The 14,304-nt window shown below is 39.0% G+C and overlaps 1 protein-coding gene across 8 annotated transcripts in view; it reads right to left on the bottom strand.

Moving 5' to 3' along the window:
• WRN (WRN RecQ like helicase) overlaps positions 1–14,304 on the bottom strand; it is a 129,899-nt gene that overhangs the window by 95,673 nt on the left and 19,922 nt on the right. For 7 of the 8 annotated variants that reach the window (XM_036298494.1, XM_036298495.1, XM_036298493.1 and 4 more), the window contains 4 exons: positions 8,179–8,295; positions 7,092–7,204; positions 1,182–1,327; positions 560–708 (listed from right to left, as the gene is read on the bottom strand). In XM_036298494.1, the coding sequence (XP_036154387.1) occupies positions 560–708; positions 1,182–1,327; positions 7,092–7,204; positions 8,179–8,295 (525 nt within the window). Of the gene's footprint in view, positions 1–559; positions 709–1,181; positions 1,328–7,091; positions 7,205–8,178; positions 8,296–14,304 lie in introns of those variants that run through there. The other variant, XM_036298498.1, reaches the window with a different exon arrangement.

Raw genomic sequence — 14,304 nt, 5'->3', positions numbered from 1 at the left:
GCCTACATTATAAGAATTTAATTCCCCACTATAGTTAAAATTCTTAGACTATAAAAGTATTGTTCATGGAAAAGAACTGAATAGATTGGTACGCTTTCTACTTCCCAGCCATAGTTGGCTAAATATGAGAATTTAACCTAATGACTACATTAATAAAATATGTGAAATATGGGTGATGGAACTGATGGTCAAAGTTCTATTGATGGTAAGAGCATCCTACCACAAGAGCTGCATTAGCCTCTTCCTTTAAAAAAAAAAAAAGGTATTGGGTATTGATATAAATGGATTAACAAAATAAACTTAAAATACAATATTTAAATTTGAAAATATGTGAAACAGTACTAATATGGGGGAGGTACTTACTTAAAGAAACTATTTACTAAGGGCAATAGATTAGAACTGAAGGTTCTCATTATGAAACACTCATTTGGGACTTCTTTATTACAAAACCATACAGCTTAAATTATTTTTTTTAAAAGTCTAACATTCAGATTGAAGGGACATTCTATGAAACACAAATTTATCTTGTTTGTGAAAATAATATATGTATTATCACTACCTTTTCATTGGCAACATCTGTTAGCTCCACAAAACTCTTCAATTTGATGTCAAAGTCGCGTAGAAGTTTCCACTGATCTCCTTCAATTCCAACACCAACCTTTTTAATTGCTTCATTTTCAAGCAACATTTTTAATCCCTGAGGAAAAACTGTAACATTTTATTATCATTTTCATAGGCTCTATCAGGTACGATGGATTTATTTTCTACTTCTGACATATTATATTTTTATATTTGTATTTACGTTCACATTAAGTCAAAATTCAGAAATACATTCACCTTGAGTATTTCCTTTTTTACCTAAAGCAAAAAACCCTGATTGATGACAAGAAAAACAACTACTTTGAATGCTACCTCTGCTAACACTAATGGTATATTTCTGGTCCTTTGCCCCTCTAAACTCAAGTTCTTTACCCTCTAAGCAGGAATAATATCAATGTCTGAAAGAGATGTGAAAATTAAACAGGGATCTGAGTGAATCAGGTGGAACATAAATACTTAAATAAACATAAGGTAATGAAAGAAGTGCCAGCTAATTCAAGAACTTAATTTTATAGGGAAAAAGTTAGCATAATATAATTATCTACAACATAAAAAATGAAACAAAGAGAAGGGATACCAACCTGACATAGAGGAAATATGAAACAAGTAACATTTGCTCTCTGACACACACAGCTGAATTAGTGCAACTCTGCTCAGTTTCCCTTTACTGTATACTGGTGGCCATTCCATGTCGAATCCTACCACATCTCCATCAGACAGACTCATGCTACAGAGGAAAATAGTGCAAATTAGTTATATTAAATGTCAACTTCTGCATAACTGAAGATGGCATTCAACAAGTTAAAAGACAAGCCACAGTTGGTAGTAGATACCTGTGATAAATACAACTGCTAGTGAATAGCCAGAAAATATGAACAAGTCCTTGAAAAGTTACACAAAAAACACACACAAATAATCCAGTGAAAAAAAAGGAGAAAGACATGAACAGTCAATTCCCAAAAGGAAGTCCAAATGGCCAATAAAACCAAATAAGCCCGTGAAGACATGAAACCTGACTAGAAATCATAGCAATGCAAATTAAATCTACACAATTCACAGCTATATGACCAGCAAAAGTTAAAGCCGCACAATATCAGTGCTAAGAAGGATATCTACCCATGGGACCACTCATATACTGGTGAAGGTTTAACTTCTAACATCCTCTTGGCAAAAGCTTTGACAATCTCTAGCTAAAGATGTATAAACACTAATGCCTGGCAAGTTTTTCTCATAAATACATGAAACTCTATGTGCACCACCAGACAGAAATGTCTAAGGATGTTCATTATAATACTGTTACTACTGACAAAAATGGAAACAAACTACATTTCCATCAAGAAAAGAATGGAAAAATTGTGGCATAATGAAATAAAAAAATATTAAATAAAGGTTAAAATAGAACTATATACACCAAAAAAATCTCAAAAACATAAAATGTTGAGTGAAAAAGACAAGTGGGCAAAATATACATATAAAGTGAGAGCATTTTTTAAAGTTTTGAAATAGGCAAAAACTATATGATATAAGATTATGAATATTATAGAAAATGCGAGGGAATGCTAAACATTGACCTCATGACAAAAGTTATCTCAGTGGGCTGTGGAGAGGAGAATCAGAAAGGGCATAGAGTGGCCTTCAGCAATATTTTATTTCATTTCTTAATAAAGATTTGAAGAAAATGAATATTAAGATTTGATAAAGCTAGGTGGGATATATATAAGTAATGCTTATATTATTATCTATTAATGTTTATATTTGTCTGTTTCACAATTTTTAAAAATTAAAAATGTATTTTAAAAACAAATTTCAATGCAATTTCTGCTTTGGGTCAAGATGGAATAATAGTGATCAGACATACCTTTCTTCCCTGAACAAATAAAAAATTGGACAAAATAGCCCAGTCAGTATGGCTCCATGGTTGAGCATCAACCTATGAACCAGGAGGTCATGGTTCAATTCCCAGTGAGGACACATGCCCGGGTTGGGGGCTCAATCCCCAGTCGGGGGTGTGCAGGAGGCAGCGGATCAATGATTTTCTCTCGCCATTGATGTTTCTATCTTTGTCTCCCTCTCCCTTCCTATTTCTGAAGTCAATAATTTCAAAATAAATCTATAATAATAAAAGCATAATACGATAATTAGACCGGATGTCCTTCCAGACTAGCTGGGGCTGCGAGGGAAGCCCAGGTCCCGGATGCCTGCCAGCAGCTGGAGGGAAGCCTGGATCCTGGGTGCCTGCCGGCAGCCGGAGGGAAGCCTGGGTCCCAGATACCAGGGGACGCCAGTGCCAACAGCCGAGGGAAGGAAGGCCTACTCTTGCACAAATTTTGTGCATCAGGCCTCTAGTAAATAAATAAATCGGACAAAATATATAAACAATAGTTTTCAGACACTTGTCAATAGGCAGTACAGGACTGTGCTCTCTGCGGGAAGGGAAATAAAGGGTGAGCCCTACTGCCACCCCAGCTGTCTGCCTGGAACACTTTCCAGACAGCAAGAAGGGAGAAGGTCCAAAGCACAGCACTGTGTTGGGGAGACAGGGTCAGGGCCAGAGAGGTTGAAGCAGGGGGAAGTTGTGGGTTGAGTTCTAGAGAGGAGGAAACAAGGCAGGTGAGGACATTCAAGCACAGAGTGAAACTATGAGGCTGGACAAAGAACAATCAGCGGCAGTAAGCTTAACAATTCCCAGGGCTTACATAGAAATAAGAGGCATTCAAGTTCAGAAAAGTCAGCGAAGGGATTCTTGCTGATCACCTGGAGCAGTCAGCAAAGACACCAGAAGGCTCACACCTTATTAGATGGCTAAATTACTCCCTAAATTAAAAGCTACTGTAAAAACCCACCCTGGCAAAGCTTAAAAGTAAGCCTCAAAATGTAAAGCTGATACTGCCCATCAGAGCAAAGCTCCTTTCTTTGAAGGAAAACAATAAAATCTGGCATTCAACAAGATAAAATCACAATGTCCAATCAAAAATTCCCAGCCATGAGAATAGACAGAAAAATGTGACACATAAACTAGTATAAAAATCACTTAATAGAAAAAAATAATTAGAATAATGAAATTAACAGACAAGGACATTATAAATATGCAGACTATGTTCAAAGATTTAAAAGAAAACATGAGGCCTGGCCAGTGTGACTCAGTGGTTGAGCATCCACCTATGAACCAGGAAGTCAGGACTTGATTTCTAGTCACGGCACATGCCTGGATTGCGTGCTCAATGCCCAGTGTGTGGCGTATAGGAGGCAGACAATTGATGACTCTCTCTCATCATTGATGTTTCTATCTGTCTCTCCCTTCCTCTCTGAAGTGAATAAAAATATATTTTTTAAAAAAAGAAAAAGAAAACATGAATATCATGAGAGCCAAAATGGAACATATTTTAAAGTATATAAGTTCTACAGAGGAAAAATAAAATAAAAATAAAAATTTACAGGATGGGATAACAAGTCAGACACTACAGAACAAAATAAGTGAATTTGTAGTCATGGCAAAAGAAACTATATACATACTGAAACACAGAGAGAAAAAGAAAGAAAAACAACAACAAAAAAGACTGAAAGGAAAGAGAGCCTCAGGACCAATGACATAGTACCAAGCTATCTAACTTGTGTGTATAGAGAGTGCCAGAAGGAGAAAAAGAGTAACAGGATAAAAGAAAAAAACATTTGAAGTTTTAAATCTGATAAAACTATAAACAGATCCAGAAAGTTCAAGGGAATGATAATGGGAGTGAGGACACCTGAATGCTATTCCTAGAATACACCTACCACCAGAAAACTATTAATAAGTACCTTACTTTAACTCTGCTTCTTTTAACCCAATGTAAAATAGTTTAAAACAAAACAGATATAACAACTTCAAAAAAGACCTGAATCAATTCCCTACTACTACTCCATGTAAAATAGTTCCAAGAGCTTTAAACTGAATTATTGCAGTCTTATTTTAACAAGACAATTTTTAAAACTATTAACAGTCATTTCAAATGTTATTTTAAGGACCATTTGTTGTAATAGTTGTTAACTAAATTCAACAGAGCCAATCACAACCATTATTCAATACTACTATGTTGGTATCCTATCTAATAATAGACAAACATAGTAATTAACCATAACTTTGCTACCCTTCCCATTGGCTAATCAGGGCGATATGCAAATTAACTGCCAACCAAGATGGTGGCCGGCAGCCAGGCAGCTGAAGCGAACAGGAGGCTTGCTTGCTCCAGTGATGGAGGAAGCCAAGGTTCCCCGCCTGCCACTGCCGGCCTATGAGCTGCAGTCTAAGAAACAATGGTGCAAGTATAGAAGCTAAACAAGCTCCAGAAACCTGCTTTCAGCCAGCTTTGGCCTCAGAGCTTAGAGCTGCAGTGATGGTAAAAGAGTTTCAATTATAGAAGCTAAACAAATGCAGATACCTGCTTTCAGCCAGCCACAGCCTCAGAGCTGGAGCCGGGCCTCAGAGCTGGAGCCGGCTCTCAGCTCCAGTGACAGCTATAGAAGGCAAATAAATCCCAAAATAAAAAAGTAAAAAAAAATAAAAACAGAAAAAAAGGAGAGGCTGGGAGCTTCAGTTGCCCGCCAGCCTGAAAACGGTACTCAGCCCCTCACCCAGACTGGCCAGGCACCCCAGTGGGGACCCCCATCCTGAAGGGTGTGTGACCAGCTGCAAACAGCCATCATCCCCTCATCCAGGCTGGCCAGGCACCCCAGTGGGGACCCCCACCCTGAAGGGTGTGTGACCAGCTGCAAACAGCCATCATCCCCTTATCCAGGCTGGCCAGGCACCCCAGTGGGGACCCCCACCCTGAAGGGGGTGCGGGCAGCCTGCAAACAGCCCTCAGCCCCTCATCCAGGCTGGCCAGGCACCCCAGTGGGGACGCCCACCCTGAAGGGGGTGTGACCAGCTGCAAACAGCCATCATCCCCTCATCCAGGCTGGCCAGGCACCCCAGTGGGGACCCCCACCCTGAAGGGGGTGTGACCAGCTGCAAACAGCCATCATCCCCTCATCCAGGCTGGCCAGGCACCCAAGCGGGACACCCACCCTGATCCGGGACACCCTTCAGGGCAAACCAGCCGGCCCCCACCCGTGCACCAGGCCTCTATCCTATGTAGTAAAAGGGTAATATGAAAACTGACCCTAACAGAAGAAGGACTGGGAATAACTGGTCACTATGACACACACTGACCACCAGGAGGCAGACGCTCAATGCAGGAGCTGCCCTCTGGTGGTCAGGGCGCTCTCACATGGGAGGAGCTCTGCTCAGCCACAAGCCAGGCTGATGGCTGCCAGTACAGCAGTGGTGGTGGGAGCCTCTCCTGCCTCCTCAGCAGCGCTAAGGATGTCCGACTGCAGTTTAGGCCTGCTCCCCGCTGGCAAGTGGACATCCCCCAAGGGCTGCTGGACTGCCAGAGGGATGTCTGATTGCCAGCTTAGGCCCAATCCCCTGGGGAGCAGGCCTAAGCCAGCAGGTGGTCATCCCCTGAGGGTTCCCAGACTGCAAGAGGGCACAGGCCGGGCTGAGGGGAGCCCCCCCCCCCACAGGGCACAAATTTTTGTGCACTGGGCCTCTAGTACTATATAATAAAAGGCTAATATGCAAATTGACTGAACGGCAGAATGACTGATCGCTATGATATGCACTGACCACCAGGGGGCAGCCGCTCAATGCAGGAGCTGCCCCCTGGTGGTCAGTGCACTCTCACAGGGGGAACACTGCTCAACCAGAAGCCGGGCTCACAGCTGGCAAGCGTAGCCCATGGCAAGTGGGCCTAAGCCATCAGTCAGACATCCCCCAAGTGTTCCCGGACTGCGAGACTGGACAGGCCAGGCTGAGGGATTTCCTCCCCCTGCCCCAGAGTGTATGAATTTCATGCACCGGGCCTCTAGTTTTCCTAAAATATAAAGGGGCACTTGGAATTTGAGTAATTCTTGCATTTTTTCCCTAAGTTGGTGAAATAAACATAATATATTCAGTAGTTCTATCTTAAGTGTTAAACGTAAAATAATTAGCTAAAGTAGTACAAAGGCTTATGAATGAACAAACAGGCAAACAAGTAATTTAATTCAGTAATTTTAAGGTTTTTTTTTTTGTTTGTTTGTTTTTTATATATTTTATTGATTTTTCACTGAGAGGAAGGGAGAGGGATAGAGAGTTAGAAACATCGATGAGAGAAACATCGATCAGCTGCCTCTTGCACACCTCCTACTGGGGATGTGCCCGCAACCAAGGTACATGCCCTTGGCCGGAATCGAACCTGGGACCTTTCAGTCCGCAGGCCGACGCTCTATCCACTGAGCCAAACCGGTCAGGGCAGTAATTTTAAGTTTTTACTTAAAAAAGAATTAAAACTTATCAGTGATATTCTACATATATAAATAATTATCCATTGAACACACCTCAATTGCAAAACTCAGTATACTTCAAATATTACATTAGTAATCTTCTAAGGTCCAAATTCCAATGAAACTAGGAAATTCAAGTCTCTTACCTAATATCTTCTGATAGGAAAGAACAATCATTAGGTTCATAACTGTACACAATGGATCCAGTGAATTCTAAGTAGGGGAGGTCATCTTCAAAAACACTCTTCGGAACAGATGCCTTGAGTTAAACAAAATGACAAAAAGGTGCAAATAAAGTTCACATTAAATAATAAATGTTAATTGAAATAACAAAGCTCCTTGAAACATTCAAATTATAGTTCTAAGTTTTAATAACTAATATTTTATAGCTTAATGAAGTCATAAAGACAATGTAACAAAGATAAAGCCATCCACTGCACAGTTATTTTTCTAGCAAGTGTATTTGCAAACTTCTAATGCCATTTTCATAAAAAAATTTATTTTATTGTTTTTTTTTCTGTAATTATATTAGTACTAAAGGTCCAGTGCATGAACTCGTGCACTGGTGGGGTCCCTCGGCCTGGCCGGCGATTGGGGCTGATTGAGGCTGTCTCGCACAGTCCCAATCAGGCTGATGGGGGCCGGCCGACTGAGGAGGGACCGTAGGAGGGCTCCAGGGTGTGTCCAGCCCTCTAGCCCAGTCCCAACCAGCTGGACCCCAGCAGGAAGCTAACCTACCGGTTGGACCCCAATAGGAAGCTAACCTACCGGTTGGAGCATCTACCCCCTGGTGGTCAATGTGCATCATAGCGGTCGACCAAACAGTCGACATTTAGCATATTTTATTATATTGAATTCAAGATGTAATAATGCTGCCAATAAAATGCTAAAGACTGGTTGGTGGATCTTAAATCTATGAGGACCTAAATTTGCTCAATCATAAAAATTCAGCAAAGTAAATACTGTCTAAATTATATGAATTGCCACAAACTAGTTAGGTCAACCATGCAAACTAGATAAAAAAGTAAAGTACAGAGTAAGAATTCTCATTTTGTAAACCCAGGTGAAAGGTAATCCCATTCACTCAATCAATGACTAGATTCTTGTTCATTTACACAATAGCTACTCTAACTTAAATAATGACCTGAAGTTTAAAAAAGGACTGACTGACTCATTTTTCAGTCAAGTTTACATAAATTTCCCATCTGAAGGAAAAATTGATGAACTACATACCTTTCCTTCTTCTACAACACACCTCTTATTCTGCATAGACATCCATTCAGGAAGTTTCCGCAGCTGTAGAGTTTCCAATTGTTTTTCATTCATCTTTAAAAGGTTTTGTTGCAAAATCTGAAAAACAATTACTTAGTGAATAAATAAATACAATCTTGGAAGAAAACTCAGAGTGAGGCCTGTCACTATTACTAAAGAACCAAACAACACATATGTAGAGTCAGTTATAGCATCTGGGCCCGAATCAAAAAGAAAAAAGAAAGAAAAGAAAAAGAAACAAATTCAATGTGCCAGATCTAATAACTATATGTTTGGCATTTCTTCTTTTTAAAATAAGTGAGCTGGTTTAACTGACTTCTTAAAGTTCTAGCAAATTCAAAATCCTATTCTATGATTTTGATCCTTTCAAAGTATAATCTTTATCTCATTAACAATGAGAATCCCTGGGTGTATAAATTGCTATGAATTTTTTGACATCTTTAATTTTCTTATTAACTGACTTAAGATCTAAGTAAACTCAGCAAACATATTTGTTCACAAGTCTACTTGAAAAGGAATTTTGAGACAAATAACAGTTTTTCTATATTAAGGTTTTTTCTTTCTCCTCTCTTTTTTTTTTTTTTTTTTTTTTTTTGCTCTTGGCCTAGCACGTGAATAAGTTTCACTAAGAATAAAAGTTTCCTAAAGGATATTTTTTAAAAACCTGTTACTAGCCTTGAGGTATCTCCTCAATGTAAGTCAAACATCAAGAATGGTTATATAAAAAAAAAAAAAAAAAAAAAGAATGGTTATAGAAAACAATGAATAAGAGAACCATACATATTCACTTTGTTAAAGGTAAAATGGATCCATACCATCATGTGACTTATTCTAAATTGAAGCAGCCTTAGTTCTTAATAAAATTTTCAAGTCCCAACGATTTCAAATTTCTATTAAAGGAGCAGCAGCTTTGAACATACATTTACAGATTCTTATGATGAAATATGAGATTAATTTGAAATAAAACAACTATGTATTATTTAGGGATAGCCTGCCATCCTTATTGATATTTAGCAATATAAACTCTGAAGAAATTAAACAATCTAACAAGTATCCATTTTAATTGCTCATTTTCCCAAGCATAAACCCCAAAACTGAAAATATTAAAAATTTATGGAAGGAAAATTTTAAAGATTACTTTAGCAAAATTTTCCATATAGAACAAACTCCACCACTCTCATGCATTGGAGGGAAAGGGTTAATAGCAGGCTAGTAACTCACACTCCCTACAAGTCTAAGAAGGAATAAAAGACCACAATCAGCCCAGGCCTGTTAGAATATGATCCTGATAAGCCAAGGTTGCAGTTAGATTTTAGGTCAGGACATATATAAAAATCAACCAGTGACTGCATAAATAAGTGGAATAACAAATCAATCTCTCTCTCTCTCTCTCTCTCTCTCTCTCTCTCTCACATCAATAAATTTAAAAAATAAGGGACTTCAACCAGGATCCTAATAAACAAAGAGTATCTACCTAGACAGTCAAGTAAGCTGTGTAATTAATAAAATAAAAAAGAGAGATAAGAAATAGAGAACCAAGATGGCAGCATAGGTTAACGCCGGAGTTTGCTGCCTTGAACAACTACTTCAAAAGTGAAACTAAAAAACGGAACGGACATCACCCAGAACCACAGGAACGCTGGCTGAGTGGAAGTCCTACAACTAGGAGGAAAGAGAAACGCATACGGACACTCAGAGGAGGCGCAGTGCTGAAGTCAAATTCTGAGGTGCGGAGTGCGCGGAGCGGGCTGGCGGCGGAGGGCGCGGTTGGCGTTTTCAATCGGGAGGGAGTCACAGACTCTGAGCTCCAGATACAGGCGAGTCTTTAGGGACCCAGACTCAAACGGGAGAAGCGGGACTGTCTGGCCTGGGTCAGAGCGAGTGCAGCTTTCTCTCCGAGGTTTGCAGCGGGTGCTGGGACTCAGAGAGGCAGAGCCCCTGGGGACAGGACTGAGAGCCGCCATAACTGCCCTCTCCGGCCCACCCTGTTGATCCTGTGCGACCCGCCCCGCCCAAGCCCTGCAGAGAGGTATTTGCCGGATAGCCTCAGGCAAACGCCAGATTAGCACTTCCCTAGAGGACAGAAGTTCTCTCACTGCAGACACAGCTGATTCTCATAGCCACTTGGCCTGGAGGTCAAACCCTCCCTGGTATTAGCTACAACAATCAAGGTTTAACTATAAGACTGCGCACAAAGACCACTAGGGGGTGCACCAAGGAAGCATAACAAAATGCGGAGACAAAGAAACAGGACAAAACTGTCAATGGAAGATATAGAGTTCAGAACCACACTTTTAAGGTCTCTCAAGAACTGTTTAGAAGCCGCCGATAAACTTAATGAGATCTACAAGAAAACTAATGAGACCCTCGATGTTATATTGGGGAACCAACTAGAAATTAAGCATACACGGACTGAAATAACGAATATTATACAGACTCCCAACAGCAGACCAGAGGAGCGCAAGAATCAAGTCAATGATTTGAAATGCGAGGAAGCAAAAAACACCCAACCGGAAAAGCAAAATGAAAAAAGAATCCAAAAATGCGAGGATAGTGTAAGGAGCCTCTGGGACAGCTTCAAGCGTACCAACATCAGAATTATAGGGGTGCCAGAAGATGAGAGAGAGCAAGATATTGAAAACCTATTTGAAGAAATAATGACAGAAAACTTCCCCCACCTGGTGAAAGAAATGGACTTACAGGTCCAAGAAGCGCGGAGAACCCCAAACAAAAGGAATCCAAAGAGGACCACACCAAGACACATCATAATTAAAATGCCAAGAGCAAAAGATAAAGAGAGAATCTTAAAAACAGCAAGAGAAAGAAACTCAGTTACCTACAAGGGAATACCCATACGATTGTCAGCTGATTTCTCAACAGAAACTTTGCAGGCCAGAAGGGAGTGGCAAGAAATATTCAAAGTAATGAATACCAAGAACCTACAACCAAGATTACTTTATCCAGCAAAGCTATCATTCAGAATTGAAGGTCAGATAAAGAGCTTCACAGATAAGGAAAAGCTAAAGGAGTTCATCACCACCAAACCAGGATTATATGAAATGCTGAGAGGTATCCTTTAAGAAGAGGAAAAGGAAGAAAAAGGTAAAGATACAAATTATGAACAACAAATATGCATCTATCAACAAGTGAATCTAAGAATCAAGTGAATAAATAATCTGATGAACAGAATGAACTGGTGATTATAATAGAATCAGGGACATAGAAAGGGAATGGACTGACTATTCTTGGGGGGGAAAGGGGTGTGGGAGATGCGGGAAGAGACTGGACAAAAATCGTGCACCTATGGATGAGGACAGTGGGTGGGGAGTGAGGGCGGAGGGTGGGGCGGGAACGGAGGAGGGGAGTTATGGGGGGAAAAAAGAGGAACAAATGTAATAATCTGAATAATAAAGATTTAAAAAAAAAAAAAGAAAGAAAGAAAATAAAAAAGAGCCCTGGCCAGTGTGTTCAGTAGTTAGAATGTTGGCCAAGCAGTGGAGGGTCACAAATTCCACTCCCAATCAAGGGCACATACCTGGGTTGCAGGTTTAATCCTCACTCACCACAGTAGGTCAGGGAAGCAACCAATCCATGTGTCTCTCTTCTCTCTCACCTCTCCCTCTCTCCCTCCTTCCCTCCCCATCCCTCCATCCCTCACTCACTCCCTCCCTCATTCCTACTCTAAAAATCAACAGAAAAAATATCCTTGGGTTTGGATTAACAACAACAACAACAACACAGGAGATCCCAAAACCTAAATAACTTCCTTTGTGCAATTTCTTGCACACATTGCTCAAAACTATTACAAAATCATAACATATCCTAATGCAGAAGAAAAGAACATTTCTGGAATCTGTGTCTAACCGCTGGGGTTCCTCCAGAAAAAAGGAATATTCCATCTGTACTTGGTGCTTGCCTGTATTCTTTGAATCATTAGCAAAGTTTGGTGTTGGGTAAAATCTATGATTCACTGAATCAGAATTGACAACTCAAGTCTTGAGTGTTACCATATGAATTATATGTAATAAGATAAAATATGTAAAAATGTATATGCTTTATTCACTGCAAAACATTATCCAAATGTTAGTGGTTATTCTTAAGTTTGTATTTGCCACAAATGAAAACCCTTGACAGGAGAGTCAAAAGTTGGTATTCAAGTGTGTGTTTTGTGTGTGTGTGCATATGTGGTCTGTTCTTAATCTTAAAATATATTTTACAAAGCTGGAAAACAAATTTTTTCTACACAGAGTAGATCATTTGAAAAACTGCCAGAAAATTGAGATTTCTGTAAATAATACACGCTATAAAAACAAACTATAAAATCTTGGAATTCTGAATTAATTAATTCACACTGCCAAAACAAAAATAAACTTCAATAACTCTTCCCTGTAGCCAACTGCAATGCTAAAATCATTTTAATTTTAAAGGCCTAATTTTCAGATGTAAATACTCTCTTTTGCACATAAAATTCTGTCTAGATGTTTCCAGGCAAAAAATTGAAAGTAAACTTCTGTACAAATCTAACATCTTTGTCAAGTTTACTTAGATCTTGGGACAGATAAAAGGCATAAAATTAAAGCTGTGGAATAATTTGCAGTAAGGAAATTCTTCAACATACATGAGGGTTTTAATCATTGATCAGAAAGACTTTTCTTGGAAGGGCTAAGTCACTGAATAATAGAATTTTTATTTATATACTTAGATGTTACATTGTTGAGTATGAACTTTGACACATCTTTTTCTAAAATCAATTCTTATCATTTCGTAATACTTCACGTGTACCATTAAAGGATCTTAAATTTCTCTTTTAAGTAAATAAAGTGTTTCGAAGTGTTTTTATTTGCTTTGGACTTTCCTGGAATCATCTTGCCTATCCATCTAACACAATCTGCCACTTTTCAACCTTTATCACTTTTTTAAAGACAGTCTTTAAACAACATACACCTAGAAATTTTGTTTATTTTTTTCTGTGTTTTTCTGAATAGCCCAATTTGAACATGTCTGTCTTTCAATGGGGAAATTCACCTCATTCACAGTTAGTGTAAGAACTTGAGTTTTCCCTTCCATCTTACTTTGATTAGTATTCACCTTACTTTCTTTAGTTTCCTCTTATTCTTTTTCTATTTTTTTCTGACTGGATGAAACTATCATTCATACTCTTTTTTTCCCATTGTCAGTGTTAAATTTTCACTTTTTCCATCCTACTATTACTGTACTATCTGAACAAAACAATAAAACTAAATTCCTTCCCCACTGAGACCCTACATTTACACCGTCTCTCTCTACCTAGCAAGGCAAAACTCCTAAAATGTTTTCACTTCCTCACCCTATTAACTGTTTTTTGCTGTTATGTGGCCAGTTTTCTTAATATTGTTCATAGAATTCAAGAATTCTTACTATTTTCTAAGCACTTATGTTATCTCACCATCCATTTAAGTATAAACATATGTGTAAATTTAAATATATACCACAATGTACTAGTATATATTGCTTACTATATATACTAGTTTCCTCTTCCCTTTATCTTGCCCTTTCTTGAATATCTCTTCTGATTCAATTGTTTGGTTAGCAGACTTTTTTCAATTATTTTCTTCAGGTGAAATATGTAAGTAATAAACTGTGATCCCTGCATATGTAAAAATGTATTTTTTCAAATAGGAGAATGATGCATTAGCTCAATGTAGCAGTCTTTCAGTTGTTTGTGGATGTTTTTTTTAACGTCTTCTACCTTTTAATGATGAAGTAAGAAGTCCATTGTTACCCTGGCCAGGTGGTTTTGTTGGTTGGAGCATCGTCCCAAACACCAAAACAGTTGCAGGTTCAATTCCTGATTAGGGCATATATAGGGTGTCCCAAAATTCACGCAAGATTTGAATTTTGCGTGAGCATTAACAACAACAACAACAAAAAATAAAAGCCTAATTTTACTTAGTTTATTGAATCAGATTCTAATATCTGTTGCCCTTTGATTTCAATCCCTTCAATTTGATAAGCATTACCAAGTACCAATTATGGCCCAGGAGCAGGGACAATGAAGACCAATGAAGGCCACGGCTTTGCGTATGTGCCAGCAAAGCCGTGGAGGCC

The sequence above is a fragment of the Myotis myotis genome, unplaced genomic scaffold (assembly GCF_014108235.1).
Source record: "Myotis myotis isolate mMyoMyo1 unplaced genomic scaffold, mMyoMyo1.p scaffold_m19_p_3, whole genome shotgun sequence".
Classification (NCBI taxonomy): Eukaryota; Metazoa; Chordata; class Mammalia; order Chiroptera; family Vespertilionidae; genus Myotis; species Myotis myotis.
Note: the sequence above shows the minus strand (reverse complement) of the source record. Positions and strands in the feature narration are given on the sequence as shown.